Source organism: Perna viridis, chromosome 8 (assembly GCF_037379345.1).
Source record: "Perna viridis isolate PV_CMFRI_1.1 ecotype Kerala chromosome 8, ASM3737934v1, whole genome shotgun sequence".
Taxonomy (NCBI): Eukaryota; Metazoa; Mollusca; class Bivalvia; order Mytilida; family Mytilidae; genus Perna; species Perna viridis.
This window is the reverse complement of record NC_142452.1, coordinates 10,636,768-10,659,524: the sequence shown is the minus strand read 5'-3', so window position 1 is coordinate 10,659,524 and position 22,757 is coordinate 10,636,768. Positions and strand designations below refer to the sequence as shown.

At 35.9% G+C, this 22,757-nt stretch overlaps 1 protein-coding gene across 2 annotated transcripts in view; it reads left to right on the top strand.

The window, feature by feature from the left end:
• LOC148609290 (sialin-like) overlaps positions 1-22,757 on the top strand; it is a 46,784-nt gene that overhangs the window by 9,956 nt on the left and 14,071 nt on the right. Inside the window, exon 1 of one of the 2 annotated variants that reach the window (XM_088596316.1) lies at positions 14,107-14,192. The exons of the other annotated variant lie outside the window; for it this stretch is intronic. Coding sequence (XP_088452442.1) covers positions 14,159-14,192 — 34 coding nt within the window. The 5' untranslated portion in view covers positions 14,107-14,158. Of the gene's footprint in view, positions 1-14,106; positions 14,193-22,757 lie in introns of those variants that run through there. 2 annotated transcript variants of the gene reach the window in all.

Below are 22,757 nucleotides of genomic sequence, written 5' to 3'. Positions count from 1 at the left end.
GGTTGTCCTTTTTCTATTTATACGCTTGTGTAGAATCTTGTCAAAAAGATCAAATGAAATCCCTTTCTTTGTCGGATCACAGCCTTCTTATTGTCAACATTTGGATAAACTTCCGCATGAAATGTGAAAAAAGCTCATTTGATTATTGTACAGTATCACTCTTTAGTCACCATTTCCCCCTTTAGGACTAGTGAAATTGTGAAATCTAATAGGGATTCCTTGCCTACCCAAACATCAAATGGCTTTTTATGCGTCCAACATTTGTAGACAACTTGAATATCGAAAGTAAACGACTGGTGTAGTCATGTAAATACATGTAGATAGAAATGAACAACTGTTACCGATAAGAGGTACGACATCACGTGCTTTTAATTGAAATCTTATTAATTCAAATCAAATAATATGCTATTCCAGGGTTGGACCCAGGTTTTTATATTAGGGGGTCGCGCACAGTTAAAATTTCTTAAATATTCTTTTAGAGTGTGTCCAATATAGATATCTTTTGTGGTAAAATTAGCGAGAAATTAAAGTTTCAATCTAAGACCGCCTAAATCTACCCTTGATAATCAATGCTTTGCAAATTATATATGGGGGGGGGGCACGCCCGCCATGCTTCCGCCTGAATCCACCCCAGTGCTATTCAGATTAGCAGTTTTTTTTTGTTTTTTTTTTGTTTTGTTTTGTTTTTGTTTTTTTTTTTTTGTTTATTTGGGTAAAAATGCGGAAACTAATTTGATATATTTAAAATATCTTGATCTATTTTCTTTCACCAGTGTAATAGATAACTTCATGTGCTAATATGCTTTACATATCTTCAGGTTCTGGCGACTGCTTTATCAATTCTGATTTTCAATCTAAATTGATAAAATGATAAAGTTGTGTCACCTAAACATGCCTCGAATTATATGACACATGTAGGAAAATCTATCTGTGAATAAATGATAATCATTTAGCTGGGGTATTGATGAAATTTTTCTCTCTAAAAAACTCAAGACAGTCTGTATGGTTATAGATGAGCTTTGTCGTAAAACTTTAGGTTTCTGAGCACTATTTAGTCGCCTTATACGACAAGCTTAGCGCTGCTGCAGGCCTATTCTTTTAACACCCGGACCTGCACGGGGCCCCATTTCAACACAAACTTTGTACGAAAATGTTGACTTCTCACTTATGCTCATGCACTGACATAACTTTAACGAGCTATCTCGAAAGAAATCCCACGCGTTTTTACGCAGTTGATCCGTTGTTTATGTTCATGAAAACAATTTGATGCATAAGCACGTTAATTTGGTCGTGGTGTGTCATTAGAATTTGTTGTGATGTGACTACTTCCATTCATGAAATAGGTTTACGTGTGTGGCCCCGTGCAGGTCCAGGTGTTAAAAGAATAGGCCTGCAGCAGCGCTAAGCTTGTCGTATAAGGCGACTAAATAGTGCTCAGAAACCTAGCCGGGGGCTAGGCACTTTGCCCACAGAGCAACTGGGATGTGTGCCCCAGGTGGTGGAATGGGGTACCCCTGGCGTCTTACATGCTGGGGTTGTTAGGCTATAATACGGAAAACCTGACCGCAAACCATAGTGGTGCACCGTGTTGGGAAAAATGCCACGTTCCTCGCACGTTAAAGAACCCTGTTGTGGTATTCGATAGGAGTAGGAACCTTTGCTCTCCGCCACAGGAGGCTAAATTGCCCGACCTTACCCATCCCCCCTTTTTCCAATGGCAATCAAAATTTGTCGACCCTATTATCCTTGTGACCCATCTTTTTTTTTCATTTCATGTTCATTTTATCATCCATTTCATGTTCGTTGTCTGAATATAGCTGAAATATTGCTGCTCGAACGTTAAGCCCAACAAACAAACAAACAAAATTTACGTGTGTGTTATCACGTGATACGATGTGTTCGTGTCTTAACAAGTTTCTGGATGTCATGTGACATTGGAGCTGTACTGTATACTCAAAGAAAAAAAGGACACCACTTTGATCTATAGTAACCTACTGAATCGTAAACCAAGCAGAATACTCTTTGAATTTAAATCAACACATATTCATATTTTATAGTTTATTCTTCATTTGTATATTCTAGAATGTTTGATCACTTCCAACTCCTAACAAAGGTCAATGCATCTTATTTTCATGTACATGTGCGTGCCCGTAAATCATATATAAATTTTACAATTAATACTGAATGACTTTGTGCAAAAATTAAAGTTTATACATTACATTCACACGAAAATTCAATATAATTAAATAAATTTTAAAATTCATCTTATGATACTTGCACCCTGATGTATATTTATTTTATCATGGTATTCCAACCAATGTCTCTACATGTACCTTTGTACTATAGAGAATTATTAAGAATAAGCAAAAGGCAACAAAAAGATTTTTGCACACCGGTCATTTATTTCCAGGAATGAATGGTTCATCTAAAAAAAATAAAGCTACATACTGTACACACAATGTATAATGTGCCTCAGACTAGTGCCTTAGTTTTGATTTGTTCATGTACAATGGGTACTTCAAGTACTTTGTTAAGTCAGGAATGTTTTGTACAATTAAAAAAAAACATTTACATATAAAAATCTAACTCTAACAAACCTGTCGATATTCAGGGTTTCCGTAACATGTTTTTGTGTCATCCATGATATTGATTGCTATACTGCCAACTCTCAACAATAATAAATAATAAGTATTAAAATTCCTCTAATGATACTTGCACCCTGATGTACCATACACACAACAATGTTAAATGTGCCTCAGACTTCATTAATGTTTGGTTAGAATTATTTCTACACCTTGGATGATAAAATTCAACATGCTAAATTTAGCAAGCATATATGGAGTGAAGAGAAATAAAATAAAACAAGAATAGAAAGAAGGGCTATTTCTCCCACGAAATTGAAGGAAAACTATGAAAAAATGTAATTGTTTTAAGATCTCTATCAGTAAATCAATCATCGCCTGATAGTTGAAAGGTCACATGCATTATGGATCACTGGCTTAGAATTAAGACGTCATTTTTTTCTATAATTCGGTCACTTAACAGAATATATGTACAAAATATATATCTAGTGTTTTTGTGTTTTTGTGGATGCAGTAAAATAGACAAATAATTTGTTACAATTTTCCCTCTTTGGAAAAAGTCAGTCAAGAAAATCATGGGGTAGACTTTGTAATTAAGTAATTGAATAATCAAATTTTCATGTTCACATTTTTATCCAATTTTAAGGCAATATATGCCTATTCCATCCGACTCCCATTATGAATCTTCACCAGGCTCTGTGTATATCCACGGGTAATTTGTAATTTGTAACGTATAATTCATGTGTATTATCTATGCATTCAATGTAAATGATTCATTTCTGCAGGAAATCAATTGTCAACGCGTAACCTGTTTCAAGAATTGATTTCATGAGGCGAGTTTTTTTATACTAGAAATAACAATTTTAGATTAAATGTATTCAATTTTCATACCCCCCTTTTTTTTTGGACTTTGGATTTGGTCATTTGTAGAGTTTACTTGACTTGAAGGTGGAGGTGATACCCCTATAACCAGATAACACTTGAGTATAGTTGAATAGCTCTTATCAATATATACATTATCAAAAGGGAACATACCGCAATTACAGGGAAGGCTGGGATGTACATTTATGCCGGGAATTGAACCGTCTAGACTTAAGAGATGCCCAAAAAATATAGTGCATTTTTTATTTACTCTTTCTAGAGTTTACATATCTGTCATGTACATGTACATGTAGCAAACATTTTCATTTATATGTAATTGTTGTACATTATGAAGTTTTACCAGTACAAAATGTACAATGATTGCATTTAAAATCTGGTTTAACCCACCTTTCATTTTGAAATGCATGTACCAAGTCAGGACCTTTGCAGTATAAAACATTTATTATCATTATATCATCATATGCTAGTTTTATTCTTAATTTTGCATTGGAAATTGCTGCTTGAAATAAATGATTGCTTACAAAAAGTTTACTTTTATACTTTCTTTTAAAGATACAAAAACCTTTTGCTTTGAAGTTTTACACAAGAATGTAAGAAAAGTTCTTATACAAGTTACTTCATAATATAACCTATTACATCCTTGCAGCTTCCTTTCGTAGTTTACTTCAGTACAGAAATTTCCTTACTCCACGTAATTAATAGTTAACAAACCGTGGTTTATGTTAAGCTTCAGAACTATAAGTCCAGACTTCGAGAAATAAATCTGACACACATTCAGTAAATGTTCAATCCTAAACATGCTACAACAATGTTTAAAACATTCCTACAATGCCTATGAGATCTAAAATTATTTTATAATATCATTTCTATTTTAAAAAAACGTATGACAGGTCTTTTACTCTCCTGTCTTGCAGGCGAATAAAGGTTGTCCGTAGACAGTAATGTAAAAAAAAATCTAAGTAATTCTAACTATATATAAGTTTTTGAAATGCAAGTAGGAGAATTGAACTTCATGGACCATCAATCAATCAATATATGGAGATCACCATTACCCCCTCCCTTTATTTTGAAATATTTTTGAAGGTCCTGATATATCAACCAATCTTTTTATCATTATAAATTAGAATTTCATATTTCAGATATTTTTCTCATACAATTGCTGACCAGAGGGACATACTATTTAATTTACTTTCTCTCTTTGCGTCAATAAATCCGTATTGTAAGTCTCTTACTCTCCATCGTCCGTAAAGTAAGTTATATCCAAGGAAAAAATGTAATATTCAAAGTATTGCCATATGTAATGTCTTTTATCCTCCTGTCTTGCAGGCGAATAAATGTCCGTAGAGTAAGTTATATCCAGAAAAAAATAAGTAATATTCAGAGTATTGCCGTATGTAAAGTCTTTTATCCTCCTGTCTTGCAGGCGAATAAATGTCCGTTACGTAAGTCAAAATGTCCTTCGTTCAATTTTATTTTAATGAATCATTTATTTAGATTTATTTCATTTCAATCTATGTTATTTCATTTCATGTCATGTCATGTCATGTCATTTCATTTCATTTCATTTCATTTCATTTTATTCTGTTTAAAGTTTTAGTTCACGACAACGACACGATATATTGTTTTTTTTTATTTTCAAACTTAAGTAATCTTAAGTTTTTTGTTAGTCGCAGTGTGAGTCTTGCATGACTTCACGCGCTTTCGCATACCCGGCTTTTGCGCAACTCTGTTCACAGAGGGTACGGTCAAGTGACCTCCGGTCGAGGTCAAAGTGTCCGCGGGCCTGATCTTGAAATTAACTAAACCCTGAAGGTGGGAGGTGAACTTATGATAGGGGTCAAATTGACCATCCCAATGTAATAGCATAAAGTAAAAGGCCTTAGTGGAATTCAGGGTAGAAGTCTGATTGAAATTAGAATTGTTCGCACCCTTACAATCTGCAGAAATATGACATTTTTGAGAAATTGGACTGAAATAATGTGTCGCAGCCACATATATGATGTTTATTTTGACAAGTTTTACATTTGAAACAATAATATCAGTCCATCATTGAAATTGAATTTGTTTGCACCCATTCAATTTACAGAAATGTTATTTTGTGGAACTGGGACTGAATATGTATACATTTCGAAAAGTGTTTTAAATTTGAAGTAAAACAAGAATATCCATTTTTAAGAATCATTTTAGAAATTAAATTCATGCACAATTTATATATATATATATATCTATAGTTTTAAAAATATTTTGGATCAGCTCGGAGTGGCGATAATACTTATAAACAATACAAATATCGCGTGATTTCGGTAAATCTCGAACTCGGCGGCGAGATGCATAATTCGTTATATGTGTTTGATAAAACATTTATTGATTTTCTTTTCCAAATAAGTCGATGCAATGGAGGATGGAGCAATGGGGGAATGGGAATGGGGCAATGGGGAATGAGTATGGGGGAATTGGGGAATGGGGAGGGGTGGGGCAAGTGGGAAGTTTATTCCATAGAGGGACTGTATTTGAAATAGTGCCAGGGGGTCATGGATCATAGCATTATTGAGGAGACCCGTACGCACCACTCTACGTCGGAAAAAGTAGGGGTCAAATTCAATTTAGTGAAGTGCGAGTCGATCTAAAGCGTTCCAACTGTAAAACCAGGGGTATCTCACATGCACCCAATTGTAAAGGCCTTATTTGAAATAGTGCCAGGAGATCATGATGTGCAAACGCATGCAAAATGCTCTGCAAACGCATGATAAACGACGTGTGAACGCTAAAATTGGAAACCTGAACACTAAGGAGTGTAAAAATCGAGAAGATCAGATGTAAAGATGTAATGTCCTTTTGAATCAGGTTAAAGAACAGTCAATACGGAAGTAGTTTTACCATATTGCACAATCATTTTGTGGTAAATGTACAAGAGAAACCCGAATCAAAGGAATGAAAAACGATTCCCTTGGATAAACCGAAGACGTTCATAACAAAATTGTGCTGGATCCAAGTCAAAAAAGCATAATATTATTATATATATACTCTTTATTTTCTATAGTAAATCATGTGTAATAACATTTTAACTTACTACTCCAAAGGGCTTTGATTGTTCTGTTTACACTATCAACAGTTTTAACTATTGACAAGGAATAGCGCCATACTCATATTTCACTTATTTGTTTCCTCCCATCCTCATTGGGTAATCAAAGTTCAGATGTACTCGTGGTTTAATCTTTACCAAAGTTAAAATCCGAAACAGCGCGATTACAATTTTGGTCCCGCAACTCGTTTCCCGATTATGACGACATCATCATGGTTCAATATAATAAAATAAAACATTTATCAAAAGTAAATTTATTGCCAGTCGATACAAACTACGCACTAAATATTGACACTTTCATGCACATCCGACAGATCCGATGGAAGTCTTACAAAACAAAGCACCGAAACACTGAGTAAACAAAGACTTCTATATGTAAATTCATCTATATATCATTTTATGGCAGATGTTTATGTACATGGATGTATAAAATTATTGCTAAATGAGACTGTTAAATGAACGTGTGTATAACTTGTTCCTCAAAATCGAACATTTTTTTTACCTTTGACCGCGATGACGAACATTTTAAAAACTGATATCAATATTTCTCGAAAACAGACGAAACCTTTGGAAAAAAAATAAGAACACAATTAAAATACCTGTTTTCATAGTACAAATGAATGCACCACAACGATCCACAAGTTAATGTTGATGGCCATACACCTTTAGTAGTTTTGATTTAAATCTTGAAGCAGCATAAATCTGTTACAGAACCCAATTATGGATTTAAAAAAAACGATTTGAAGTGACCTTGTAGTGCTCCTTTTTATCAGCATGAATTATGCCTCTATGATTTTCTCCTTTTTTATGATTTTTTACGTCATAAACAGAGAAAATTTTTAAATTTCGACCAGGCCAGATTTCCAAATAGAACTTAGCATCCCATTTTCTGACAAATTCAGTTTTATTCCGTTCAGCCGCTTATAAAACACTCGCTCAACGGGTCATAGTTTTCCTTTCCTCGTTTGTCTACCCCGGACTTGACATTTTATGAGCAACTCGGCGGGTGTTTCTAGAAAAGCAGAGGACGCTTACCCTACCGGTGCACCTGGTCCATGTCCGAGTTGCTCATTTACTTTTGTTACTTTGTATGTATGATTTTAGTTACTTTATGTTCTTTGTTGTGTATGCCTGTTTTCCATGTCTGGTCTTTGTCCCTGGATTACATTCTTTTGATTACCGCTATAACCTTGGTTCCCTTGATTACTTTCTCAAAAAAACATACAATTATTTTAGTTTTCAAAAAAATCAGAGGAATTTTATACTGTTTTTCAATGAGGGCACCTTATTATGGAAGGCGACCATTTTAAAACAAAAGTTTATTTTGATAATCCAAAATAAGCGTTCAGTCACGCTAAGATACTCTAGATATCTGCTAATCTGAGATTTTCCGATATTTGGGGGGAAATCGGCTAATATTTTCGTTTTTTTTGTTACCATGACAACCCTAAAATTATCGATTCGCTTTCTTTTCACAAATGTTTAAACGTTCATTAAACCTTACCTTTATATTGATTTTCAGGTTCATGGCTACCTAGATTCCCGAGATATCGTTATGTCCTTTATTACGACGTATCCCTTTTTCGGGCAAATCGCCCCACCTTTAAATTGTTTTTGACAGGAACACATCTTATGATTAACTTATGATTATGCCCAACTTCTGAGAAAGTTTTGTTTTAACCCCTCCCAACAAAAGCACCTCCAAGAAAAGGCGCGGACAAGCTCACTGGGAAACAAACAAGAGGCTCCCAGGAGCCTGAACCGCTCACCTGGTTGAATTTTGCCTTTCAAGGGCAACAAATTAAACAAGAAGTTGTCCAGCAATTTCGACTCAAGAAAACTTTGATAGGACTTATCATAAGGATCATTTTAGTAAATGAAAGTCTAAATCTATCATAGTTTTCAAGACATTGGCTGAAAACTGTAAAAAAAAAATGTCAATGGGAAATAACTATTATAAGAAAGCGTCTGACAAATTTCATGCCTGAAGACTTTTGTAGTCCTAAAAATAAGGATCATTTCAGCTATTGGAAGAGTTTGGCTAAACCTAACGGTTTTGGAGATATATGCGCAAAACTACTGTCTGACCCCTATGTTCTATTTTTAGTAACAGTGGCCATGTTATTCGACGGATCAAAAAAAACCCACTTTATTTCTGTGCAGGATACCCCAAGGAACACTTATACCGAGTTATGTTTCAATTGGTAAAATAGTGTCAGAGGAGAAGATTAAATAGCAAAACACTTTAAAAAAGGGCAACAACTCCAACATGGCATAATAGATTATAATGAAAATTTGACCGCAGGTAGAACTCATCATGCTGAACACATTTACTTGGTCAGGATTGGGCATAACCTAACTGTTTTGGAGATATATGCAAAAAAACTACTGTCTGACGCCTATGTTCTTTTTTTAGTAACGGCGGTCATGTTTTTCAACGGATCAAAAATCCCCCACATCAATTCTATGCAAGATACCCCAAGAAAAATTCATACCAAGTTTGGTTCCAACTGGTCCGGTAGTATCAAAGGAGAAGATTTTTTTAAAGAAATAACATAAAAAAATAGCAAAAAAACGTTGAAAAATGGGGAAAAAATATCAATTTTAATGACAAATTTTGGGTGCCTTCAAAATGCAGGTTTTCTTAGTTATCAGGCACTTTAATTTAAACTGCTGGAAAAACTAAGCAGACATGATATTGTTGTAAAAAAAACATAAAATATATGTACCCGTTTCTGCTCTTATGCTCATGATTTCAATTGTTAAAGTGCAAAAATTTGCATTCTTGAAAAACAGCCAGCTGGTACAAAGGAGCGAACCCACTGCAGTAAAGACCAGAATATTTCCGCATAGCTAAAAACATGCATTTGTCACCTTTTTATCTTCACAAGTATTGCATCTATTAAAGTACGATTGCTCTACTACCCACCACCAATATTTCCACCAAGTTTCACCATTCATTTTTAAGTTTTACTAAATTAGACCGGTGTCATGTGAAATTTTGACCCCGCGAAATATTGATCTCGGGGTAAAATATCATATATCTTAACCGCGGGGTATGTATATCGTATGAAATATTGACCTCAGGGTTATTTTAACATAATCTCACCCCCTAGAGGAGATTAATTTATCACGGAAGGGGTTAATATATCGTAGCAGGAGCACAGGGGCTTGCTCCCACAATCAAATATGTAGCTCCATTAGTTTACAACCTACACATAGGTGATCCCAGATTTTGGGGTGCCTCGCTTTAACTCAAGTTTTTTTTCAAATAAAATTAAATGTATAACTATTTACTGCTCAGCTATCACTTGACAAGTGATGAATCTAACTGAATTAACACAGGTATCATCAAATATAATGATTTGAACATTCAAACTCCATACAAGCGCTTGGACCGAAAGTGAAACTACAGTGACATTTACATCACTAGACAACAAAAATCGCGGGAAAATTTATTTTCCAAGTGTTATTGCAGTTAAGTACTTCTCCGTCTAAGAATCAGTGGAAATGTGTATAAGTTGTGGCACATGAAGAAAAAAACACAGAGATTTTATTGCATTAAGCAAGTATTTATACCTCATAACCTCCACAAATAACCATCAAAATGTTTGCCTTTGTAAGATATTGATAGACCAAATTTAGTTGAAATGCACTGTGAAAAAATGTGAGGAAAGTTTTCCCACACTTTTTCCCTATAAGCAGGTAAAAAAACTAAGTCACAACTGTTTCATGATTCGATGTTTGAATATATTCAAGTTTAAAAAGACTTACATGTGGTTGAGAATATTGATGTAACACACATTGCCTGATTCTTACAAGGTGATGTCAACACCCAGCGATGTCAAGGTGATATATTCGATTTTATTTGAAAACAAGTTCTATCTTTTAAAAAAACCGACGCAGCATAATTTTGTTCTTTTTAGTTACAATTTTCTACATACATAGCACGCAATTTAAATTTTCGATACAGTTTTTTCGAACGCCACTAAGTTACCAGTGTTTGGCCAATCGGGAAACAGGATTGCGATCAGGTGACTTGTGTTTCCATGGAAGAGCGTCTTTCAGGTCAAAGTGTAAAAAGCGAAACAATACAGACTGCGTCGGAAAAAATGAGTTGAAGCGAGGAACCCCCAAATCTTGGATCACCCTTGTGTAGGTTGTATACTAATGGGGCTACATATTTGATCCATGTGGCAGGAGGTTAAAATATCATAACAGGGGGGGGGGGTAATTTATCACACATGAATGGGGGAAATATCGCAGCAGGGGTTAAATTATCCCAGCAGCATGGGGGGTCAATTTATCGTAACAGGAAGGTTAATATATCGCAAATGGGGGTTAATTCATGGCAGCGAGGGGGTTAATATAACGCAGCAGGTGGATTAAATATAACAGGGGGTTAATTTATTGCACCATGGTGATTGAAATATCGCAGCAGAGGGTTAAAGTATCGCAGCTCAGAGTAACTTTATCACAGTAGGTGGTTAAAATATAACAGGGGAGTTAATTTATCGCAGCAAGGGGATTGAAATATCGCATAGGGGGGGATATTTATAGCAGACTGATTGATTGTTGGGGTTTAACGCCCGAGCAGCAATATTTTAGCTATAAAAAAAAATAGCTATATTCAGACTATGAACACGAAATGGATGATAAAATGAACATGAAATGATGATGAAATGCAAAAAAAAGGGATGGGACACACGGATAATAGGGTCGACCAATTTTGATTGCCACTAGAAAAAGGGAGGGATGGGTAAGGTCGGGCAATTTAGCCTCCTGTGGCCGAGCGCAATGGTTCCTACTCCTATCGAATACCACAGCAGGGTTCTTTAACGTGCAAGGAACGTGGCATCTTTCCCAACACGGTCCACCACTATGGTTTGCGGTCAGGTTTTCCGTATTATAGCCTGACAACCCCAGCATGTAACACGCCAGGGGTACCCCATTCCACCACCTGAGGCACACATATCCCAGTTGCTCTGTGGGCAGAGCGCCTAGCCCCCGGCTAGGTTTCTGAGCCCTAGTTAGTCGCCTTTTACGACAAGCTTATCGCTGCTGCAAGTGTAAAGAAGTCCTAGAAATAAACAACAAAAACCAAAGCAAAGCAAACCTCGAGTTACTGCAAAATTGTTTTCGGAAAACAACGGGGAATGTTTGTTACCGATGTGGAAACTCGGGACATTACGAAAGGGATTGAAGAATATCTCGAAATATTACATGTTGCAATTGTGGAAAAGTTATTACTATTCACATTGAATGGAAAAGACAGACCATGCCGTCGTTCCATTTTCTATTGATGGTAAAGTCGTCGATTTTCTCATTGAGTCAGGCGCGTATATCAATGAAATATAAAAAAATAAAAGTGTAAAATATGTGTAATTAATGTATTTCTGTACTGTGACAAAACAACTTTACAAATGTTCGGCAAAATTATATTAAGCATGACTGTCAATGATAACAATCCATTACATGATGTAATATTTCACACAAAAGGAATTTTGTAACTTACTGGTTTTGAATTATTACACATTGATGTGTTAAATAGTCCAAATAGCGTGTCGAATAACAAAATGAGGAAAGATTCGAAGGCCTAGAAAAATTAGAAGACTTATAACGTAAGTTGCACAAATACGATGTTTGTTTGTTTGTTTGGGGTTTAACGTCCGAGCAGCAATATTTCAGCTATATTCAGACGATGACCATGATATGGATGATAAAATGAACATGAAATGACGATGATTTAAAAAAAAAAAAAAAAAAAGGATAGGACACAAGGGTAATAGGGGCGACAAATTTTGATTCCCACTGGAAAAAGGGGGAATGGGTAAGGTCGGACTCCTGTGGTGGAGCGCAAAGTTCCTACTCCTATCGAATACCACAGCAGGGTTCTTTAACGTGCGAGGAACGTGGCATCTTTCCCAACACGGTGCACCACTATGGTTTGCGGTCAGGTTTTCCGTATTATAGCCTGACAACCCAAGCATCTAACATGCCAGGGGTACCCCATTCCACCATCTGGGGCACACATCAAGTTGCTCTGTAAGAGGTGTGGTATAAACTTCTACAGGTCACCACACGGTTGTGATAGGGAAATTGCTCGATTGCCCGAGCAGTCTTTGATTTTGCCGCTTTTCGTATATGCATCACTTTCCTTTTGCCCGCCAAGTCTTTGACCAGTCGCTTATACAATAAAGTTTGGATTGCAATCCATCGACTGAGTCTAAGATGAAAACTATGTCATCCGCATAAAGAAGGCATCATACAGAGTTTGTTCCAATGTGAAATCCTTTGTTGATGCGATTAATAAATCCATATAGTTGAACTGAGTATAAAAACGAGTGATCCGGTGGATTTGAGTTCGTGATAAATGCTGGTCGCAATCATATATTTTGGAAACCAGTTTCACTTTAAAGTTTTCATATTGCAGCCGCTCGGTACGGTCATGTACGGTACAACATATTTTCCAATATTTGATACAAATGTTATTTCTGTCTTCATTTCCGAGAAATATACAACATACCGCAATTGCTGCCTTTCAGAATGTTAATCAGATCATCACTGAAAGGGTTTCTTGTATTGTCAAGCCATTTTTGTTCCGGTACAGAGTCCAACATATCGGTAAAGTATTGATATGAGTGACACGCCCGTTAAAATCACCACATGTGAATATCGGGTTCTCGTTAATGTAGAGAAAGTTCTGTGAAAGCAAAGTGTCGTATGATTCTTGGGCAGTGTTACCGCGACTTGAGCGTTCAGGTTGTAAATAACATACGCGAAAGTACATTTTCATATAATTAGCGTCGTTATTCCATACTATTTGTATCCATAAATATCATCTCGGGGATTATCTTAAATGTCCAACCCTACCCATCCCTCCCTTTTCTAGTGGCAATCAAAATTTGTCATCCCCTTTATCTTTGTGTCCCATCATTTTTTTTTTCATTATCATCATCATCATGTTCATTTTACCATCCCTGTCATACTCATCGTCAGAATATAGCTGAAATATTGCTGCTTGGACGTTAAACCCCAATTATCAATCAATCAATGGTCTCAGTATCGTATTAATTTTCCTATAGACTTCTATAGTGAAGTGCATATTTTTAGGATTTTATTTTAAATATGTAAATTGATTCAATAAAACTTTTACTTATGTAGCGTTTCTAAGGACATGTGAAAAAGAATTTCCCGTAAAAAAAGTAGAGTGAATCCACGAAGATTGGACAGAAACGTAGTCTTGAACTGTAAATAACCATTTTCTCTAATTTCACTTTCGTTTTGCACTCATCAAACCAGCCTTTTCAGTGGAACATTTTTATGTTAGTATGTCAGATATTCTTTAATAAAGTTTGTCATCCTAAAGTGTGATGTTTGCTCTGTTTTATAAGTTATTGTTTATATCTTTTGACAACATAAGTTTGTAGAGAGCCAAAGAAAAATACACTATAATTTTATAGCCTCCATGTTTTGACGTACGCCCGCCCAGGGATATGCGATACAAGTACTAATATATTTAGGCAGTCATTGCGTTCCATAATCTACACACCACTTTAAACTAACAATATATTATTTAATACGTGTCTTTGAACAAGGATTGATTACTGGTATGACTGTGGATAAATCTTCATTCAAAGATTCAGGTTTGTGTAGTTTGTAAAGACCTCTTAAAAGTGGATATAATACAAATTTATTTAATTTGGATAGAGACTACAAAAACTTTAAGTGCATTTACACAGAAATTTTTAATTGTTGAATCGACAAGTTAATATTGAGTGTGACTGTCAAGAAAACATGTCACATAAAAATAAGACCGTTAATTAACTGTAAAACTGTAACTGGTTTGGAATTGATTGATTGATTGATTGATTGGTTTAACGCCCGAGCAGCAATATTTCAGCTATATTCAGGCGATTAGGGGGGATTACGCATCGATATGTTATATATTATAAATAGCTTTTTTTTTTGTTTGTTGGGGTTTAACGTCCGAGCAGCAATATTTCAGCTATATTCAGACAATGAACATGAAATGGATGATAAAATGAACATGAAATGAAAAAAAAAAGGATGGGTCACAAGGATAATAGGGTCGACAAATTTTGATTGCCACTGGAAAAAGGGGGATGGGTAAGGTCGGGCAATTTAGCCTCCTGTGGTGGAGCGCAAAGGTTCCTACTCCTATCGAATACCACAGCAGGGTTCTTTAACGTGCGAGGAACGTGGCATCTTTCCCAACACGGTGCACCACTATGGTTTGCGGTCAGGTTTTCGGTATTATAGCCTGACAACCCCAGCATGTAACGCGCCAGGGGTACCCCATTCCACCACCTGGGGTACACATCCCAGTTGCTCTGTGAGCAGAGCGCCTAGCCCCCGGCTAGGTTTCTGAGCACTATTTAGTCGCCTTATACGACAAGCTTAGCGCTGCTGCAGGCCTATTCTTTTAACACCCGGACCTGCAAGGGGCTTATAAATAGCAAGTCGAATTCTTATAAATAGCAACTCGAATTCTAAAAACTGAGGACAGATTCGAAGGTCTAGGAAAACTCGAAGACTTTTAACTAAGTTCAACATAAACAATTCAATAATATAAAAATAGGTTGATTATTGATCTTTGGAGTTTAACGCCCAAGCAGCAATGTTTTAGCTATATCGAGATGAACATGATTTATTATTGGGGTTTAACGCCCGAGCAACAATATTTCATCAATATTCAGGCGATGAGCATGAAATGGATGATAAAATGAACATGGAATGATGATGAAGTGAAAAATGGGATAGGACACAAGAATAATAGAGACGTCAAATTTTGATTGCCACTAGAAAAATGGAGGGATGGGTAGGTTCGGGCAATTCAGCCTCCTGTGGCGGGGCGCAAAGGTTCCTACTCCTATCGAATAACACAGCATGGTTCTTTAACGTGCGGGGAACGTGGCATCTTTCCCAACACGGTTCACCACTATGTTTTGTGGTCAGGTTTTCCGTATTATAGCCTGACAACCCCAGCATGTAACATGCCAATGGCACACAACCCAGTTGCTCTGTGGTCACCTAGCCCCCTGCTAGATTCTGGGCACTATTTAGTCGCCTTTAACGACACGCTTAGTGCTGCTGCAGGCCTATTCTTTTGACACCCGGACCTGCACGGGCTATAAAAATAGGAGATGCGGTATGATTTCCAGTGAGACAATCATCCACCTAAAGTCAAGCAGTGAACAACTGAATTTTTACAGGACAAAATGAACAAAACCAATACCATAAAGCAAACTGCAAAAGACCTAAAAATAAATGTAGTGAAACTATTCAGAAAAAGACGAAAATTCACCAAATCTATGCGTCAATATCAGAAATTGTCCAATTTTTAGGGGAGAGAAAAAAATGAGAACCAGTGCGTTCTGAACTGTAATTTTAATAATCATAACATAGAACAATCGTTACTAATTACATAACTTTTGTCTGTAATTAAAAAATAACATTAAAATGATGACGATTGAGACTTTAAAATAGGGGCGGATGACTTTAGTTCCTTGCTGTTACCAGAGCTTAACATTTTTTAAGAAGCGTTTATGGCAAAATTGATTTTGTAAAAATATTAAAGTAGGTGTTTTCTGATACCACTTACGTTACCACAATAATTAACAAACAAAAAAATATTGAACTTGAAACACAAGAAGCTGAGAAAATCTCTTTGAACATGAAGCAAAACTTACTTCCTGAAAACCCTGTTTTGTGTAGTTTTTTTAGATTCATTTATTTATTAGGCCCCGTGCAGGTCCGGGTGTTAAAAGAATAGGCCTGCAGCAGCGCTAAGCTTGTCGTAAAAGGCGACTAAATAGTGCTCAGAAACCTAGCCGGGGAAGTTGGGAAAGATGCCGCGATAAGGAACCCTGCTATGGTATTCGATAGGAGTAGTAACCTTTGCGCCACAGGAGGCTTAATTGCTCGACTTTACCTAGCCCTCCCTTCTATCTTGTGGCAATCAAAATTTGTCGTCCCTATTATCCTTGTGTCCCATCCCTTATCTGAATTTCATCATTATCATTTCATGTTCATTTTATCATCCTTTTCATGTTCATCGCCTGATTATAGCTGAAATATTGCTGCTCGGGCGTTAAACCCCGTCATTCAATCAATCAAATCATTTCTGTATTCGAACCCGTTTCGCCTTCGGTTTTCTATGGATTGACATACTATTTTCTTCCATAGCAGTTTGTTGGGAAAATAATTTGCAATATCCTTCGAGAAACACTGAAATATTTTGATAACAATTCTATAAATTCTGTTGTAATAGAGTTTTAACCATTCCTTTGTAAAAACTTGACTAACACGCAAGTTAAATAATAGTTTGTGTACAATTGGAACTAGCTCAACACAGTCGTCCAAATTTTGTCTATGAACGCATTTATTGACCACAGCCCTAAATTGCTCGTACACGAGTCAGTTGGACGTCTTGCTAAGATTGATTTTAAAGATTTATTGTTGGAACAAATGCGCCTTAGTTTAAGAGCTTGACTAAATGGTATACTTTTAGTCAAGTGTGGTGGATGTCATCTCTTGGGCATTATGTATTGGTGGGTGTCAGTTTGTTTTGAGTATAGGTCTGTGGACAGCTCACTCTGTGATAATGTACCGGAGGTATCGAGGAATGAGATGGTTGTGGTAGATGTTTCGTTTGTGAACTTGATAGACGGGTGTTGGTTGTTTGCTTGAAATTTTTGATGAAATGTTTCAGCTCTTCTTCGTTATGGGTCCACTTCATGTCCACATCATCAGTAAAACTATACAAGGACAGAGGCTTCTCAATCAAAGATTCAACACGTTCTTTTTCAAACTTTCCCATGGAAATGTTCATATAAGATAGTGCCATTTTAGTGCCAATAACTGTGCCATTTATTTGTAAATAATGATGTTTATTTTTAAAACCATTGTGAGCAATGGTACTAGGCAGTCAGTAGGTGGATATTTGACATCCCGAGAATCCCATACATCTCTACAAGCTTCGATGCCGTCAGAATGAGGAATTTTGCTAAAGAGTAAGGCAACGTCCATAGTGACTAAGGCCGAATTCGGAGGAAGAAAATTCAGAACCTGCATTATTTGTAAAAGAAAATTGGTGATATCTTTTATAAAGGATGGAAGTTATTCAGCATGTGGGCGTAGATGAAAGTCCACGAATTCCGAATTTGTTTTAGGCTAACAGTTAACAATAACTATTGGTATATCCGGATTGTTGACTTTGTTGATCTTTTGAAGTAGATAAAATCGATCAGGTATTGGAACTTCAGATTTAAGATATTCAGGTGTTTCCAAGTCGATGTGGTCATTTTCGTACTTTTTGTTAAATTCATTTTTATTTCGTAAGCAAATGTTTGAGTGGGGTCTTCGTTAAATGAAGTATTAAAACGGTCGTCTCTTAGATGACGCTAGGCCTCTTGGGTATAGGCGGATTTGTCCATGACCAATACTGCTCTGCCTTTATCTGCAAGCTTGTTTTCTCCATTAGTTCTTAGGTCTTGTAGAGCAGTGCACTATATTATAATATAGCCTAGCTGGCCAAAAATTTGCATCGCAAATTTGACAGTTCTAACATCGTTTAGAATATTTCAGACCTTTCTATATATATAGATATATATATATATATATTATATATATATTGAGTATTTCAACATTATTTATTAACAAACTGTAATCAATTAACTTAAAGGGAAAACTTCTTCACTGGTTTGAATTTTCCTTACCAGTAGTTAAACATTCGTGATACTGCCGTTTCTATTTCTACTTTCATTGTACTGCGGATTTGACGTTGCGCGAAAACCGCGTTTCTTAGAGCATTTTTAAACAGATATATAGTAATCGCTGAAATTATTTACCAGAATATGCCTAATGTTACATACGATTTAATTGGTTGGTTGAACCCCAACAATCAATCTGAAGGCAGAACGCTCTAGCCCCCGGCCAGGTTCTGGGCACTATTTAGTTGCCTTTTACGACAAGCTTAGCGGTGCGGTGCTGTTTGCCTATTAGTTTGACACCCGGACCAGCACGGGGCAAAAAATTAATAAATTAATTGAAAGGGTCTGCAATTTTATTATGTTGTGATATACAATTGTCATTACTGTTATATGTAGGTTGTTTGAAAATTACTTAATTTTGAAGACAAGCACTGTCCACTTATGTTTCAGTTTAGTTTGAGCATAATTGTGATCAAAATCATACAAATGATTACGACCTTTCAGATTGAAATGATTTTGATGCTATAGGATTTTGTTTACATGTTACATGTTTATTAATTAAAACAGAAAGCGTAGTAATTTGAACATATGGCTTTTTCCCTCTTCGTAAACTTCTACCGAACGACTGACACGTTTTATTATATATACAGCCGGTTAGCATGGGTTTAAAAAGTCTTCAAATAACGTAGTTTAATACACCGAAATATAATACGGCTATATTTATTATCATTTTTGAGGAAAATCATTTTACTTTCAAATTAATATTGTCATACAAACGTATTGTGGTCACATTTTGTAATATTTTTCATTTTGTGATGGCGCCCTGTTTTCTTCCCGAAATACAGGTTGTTAAATTTAATTATGAAAGCAACAACAAAAATATTAATAATTTTAGTGTCTTTCAAAGAAAGCATTAAGGATTACATGAAGCTATAATTTTTAACGAAATTTCGACCCGTTGCAGCGCTAAGCTTGTCGTAAAAGGCTGTGGTATTCGATAGGAGTAGGAACCTTTGCGCTCCGCCACAGGAGGCTAAATTGCCCGACCCTACCCTTCCTCTCTTTTTGCTTGTGGCGATCAAAATTTGTTGACCCTGTTATTCTCGTGTTCCATCCCTTTTTTTAGCTCACCTGGCCAAAGGCCAAGTGAGCTTATGCCATCACTTGGCGTCCGTCGTCGTCTTGGACAAACTTTCAAAAATCTTCTCTGAAACTATTGGACCGACAGATTTTAAATTTGGCATGATTGTTCCTTAGAGTGTTCTGCACAAAATGACCGTTAGGGTTCAGGTCATGAAAATGCTATTAGAAGCATTTCCTGCATTTGACAATTTAGTTGATTTTAGCTTAGGCTGTCTCATTCCCTCAAGTTTTTCAAATAAGCAAAGGGTTAAGCAGGTGAGCGATTCAGGCTCTCTTGAGCCTCTAGTTTCATTTCATCATCATCATTTCATGTTCATTTTATCATCCCTTTCATGTTCATCGCCTGAATATAGTTGAAATATTGCTGTTCGGGCGTTAAACCCCAACAATCAATCAATCATGTATCGCGCTAGACTTCTTACAGTGAGGCTTCTGGAATAGAGTTATGTTGCTACAAGATTGAAGTCTTCACTACCGAAGTTTTCTGGTCGCCATCATGAACTCGTGAATCGTTATGGTGTATCCATATGCGCCATGAAAACTGATTTGTTTAACGTGTCATAGTTTTCCATTTCTCTACCCCGGACTTCACTTTTAATGAGCAACTCGACGGGTTTTTTTCTAGAAAAGCAGAGGATGTTTATCCTACCGATATACCTGTATTATTTTGGTTAATTTATGTTCTTTATTATTCTTGTCTGTTTGTCCTGAATGACATTCTTTTGATTTCCGCTAGAATCTTGGTTCCCTTGATTACTCTGTGTTTAATGATAAGAAGTATTTTTAATTAGTAAACGAAAAGATCGATTTTATAAGCTATCTCATAAATGTGGAATTTCACATGCTCCGTGTATAATCTACTGCACATTGTTATCTGTCAATAACTAGAACATTAAGTCAAAATTAAACTCTCTTTTCCTGTTGCGTTTTGCATATGAAATGTTGTGTACCTTCTATTTTGTTGGGCCCCTTACAGGTCCGGTTGTCAAAGGAATTGGCCTGCAGCAGCGCTACGCTTGTCGTAAAAGGCGACTAAATAGTGTTCAGAAACCTAGCCGGGGGCTAGACGCTCTGCCCACAGAGCAACTGGGATGTGTACCGCAGGTGGTGGAATGGGGTACCCCTGACGTGTTACATGCTGGGGTTGTCAGGCTATAATACTGAAAACATTACCGCAAACTATAGTGGTGCACCGTGTTGGGAAAGATGCCACGTTCCTCGCACGTTAAAGAACTCTGCTGTGGTATTCGATAGGAGTGGGAACTTTTGCGCTCCGCCACAGGATGCTAAATTGCCCTATCCTACCCATCCCTCCTTTTTCCTAGTGGCAATCAAGACTTGTCGACCTTATTATCCTTGTGTCCCATCCCTATTTTCATTTCATGTTCATTTTGTCATCCATTTCATGTTCATCGCCTGAATATAGCTGAAATATTGCTGCTCGGGCGTTAAACTCCAATAATTAATCAATCAATCTATTCTGTTGGTTTTGTTTTCATTAGTTTGCAAGAAACCTTCGATAAAATTTTTAGTATTATTTTTTTTATTTTATTTTATTTTGATATTCGCTTATTTTTTTCAAATTAGGTTTATAAGACTTGGACCAAACCGGAGTATTATACGTTTTAATTCCGGATTATAATAATCAATGAACTTTCGACATCTAGTACTAAGACTAGTAGATTAGAGAGATGATTTTAGTGCGGGGGTAGTAACTAATCTTAGTCAATTAAACATTTAGGCAAATAAAAGAGATGATGACCAGTTATTTAGCTAACGAAATAATAATAAGTGTTCCAAAACATTTGAGAAGTACATAGGCTGAACAAATGGGAATGTTTGTTTCTTATATATAAGACGACACATTGAAAAACTGCGATTGCATTAATCGTATAGATCTGAACATTCCGGCTTTGACCCATTTCGTTTATACCACAAAACGAGGAATGCATACATGTATACAGTGTGTCAAGTCTTACGTGAAGTTCGAGTTACCTGCCATAATGTTCAATAATATTTTCTTCGCTTTTAATTTCCGACAACTTAACTCTGTTAAGAAGTTATTCATTCAACACCTGGAAACTATACATAACAGTTATATGTTTCAAGTCAATGACCAAAAAGCTTTTCAAACCGAAAAAAAACTTGATGCTGACACAAATAATCAAACATGTCAGAAAAAGTGTCTTGGCGGTGCAGTTTATTATTATTATTTCAGGACCTTTTAAAAACCTGGTACCACTATTCAATAAAATAAAAGTATTTTTTTCTTTCTTTTGGCTCGCACTTGCATGTTTAAGACGAATATCGGCGATATGGATTGAAAAAAAATAAATGAAGATGCAATAATGCACTGTTTCGTTAAGTGCAATAAAGTTGACTTTGGTCAGTAACGAAGTGTTGTTTCTGCTATTTTGTTTGTATTCCGTGTATGATATTATTGGTATAATTGTCTTTTTCAAACAAGCTTAACGATTTCCATTTCTCAACTAACTGATAGTTTTCGTTGTAGCTAGGACAAGATATTATAGATTCAGTAGTGTTCTTTGGAGTTAATAATACTTCAAGTTAATCGCAAATTTTGTCTGAAGAACTGGGATGGTTATATAAAACAACAGTTTTGTTTAGTATTATATGATTATATTTTCGAATATACGAACTATTCTCAAAAGGGGTCAAATGGGACCTTGTATTTGAACTAATGAAGAAATGACACTTTCAATGTTGCTATTTAAATAGAAAAGTCGATATTTTATTGCAAATGTTTGATATTAAAAATAATTTCAGGATGTGATTGTTAATATTTACTTTCTAATTTTGCATATTTGAGACCTAAAAGGTTAAGGTCGGCCTTCCACTGTGGGCTGCTAAAATTTGAAAGATTTTGTCATGTTTACCAACAACTTATGCTAACGGCACTAATTGCTAGTCTTTCTTAAATAAAGCGATTAATTCTAGTATGAGTTGAAATTTGAGCTAATCTGGGGTAAAAAGATTGGAATTTTTCTGACCAATAAAATGAACAAGTCATACAAAAATGGTACGTTTTCCTTAAAAGTAATTGTTGACATTTGACCCACCTTTTTTAGAGACTTGACTACAATCGATGCGTATAACATCGATTTTTCGATAGAGCTTTCATATATAATATTATATACCGGTGCATAAATTCTCAAAAGTCGACAGCGTGCTATCCGACTTAAAGGTTAATTTACATCATTCAATAATTAATGGGTTTCTAACCATGGAACATGCTACTTCTAACATACTGGTATCCTACTGAAAAGGTATAATTAATGGGTGTCTAACCATGGAACATGCTACTTCTAACAT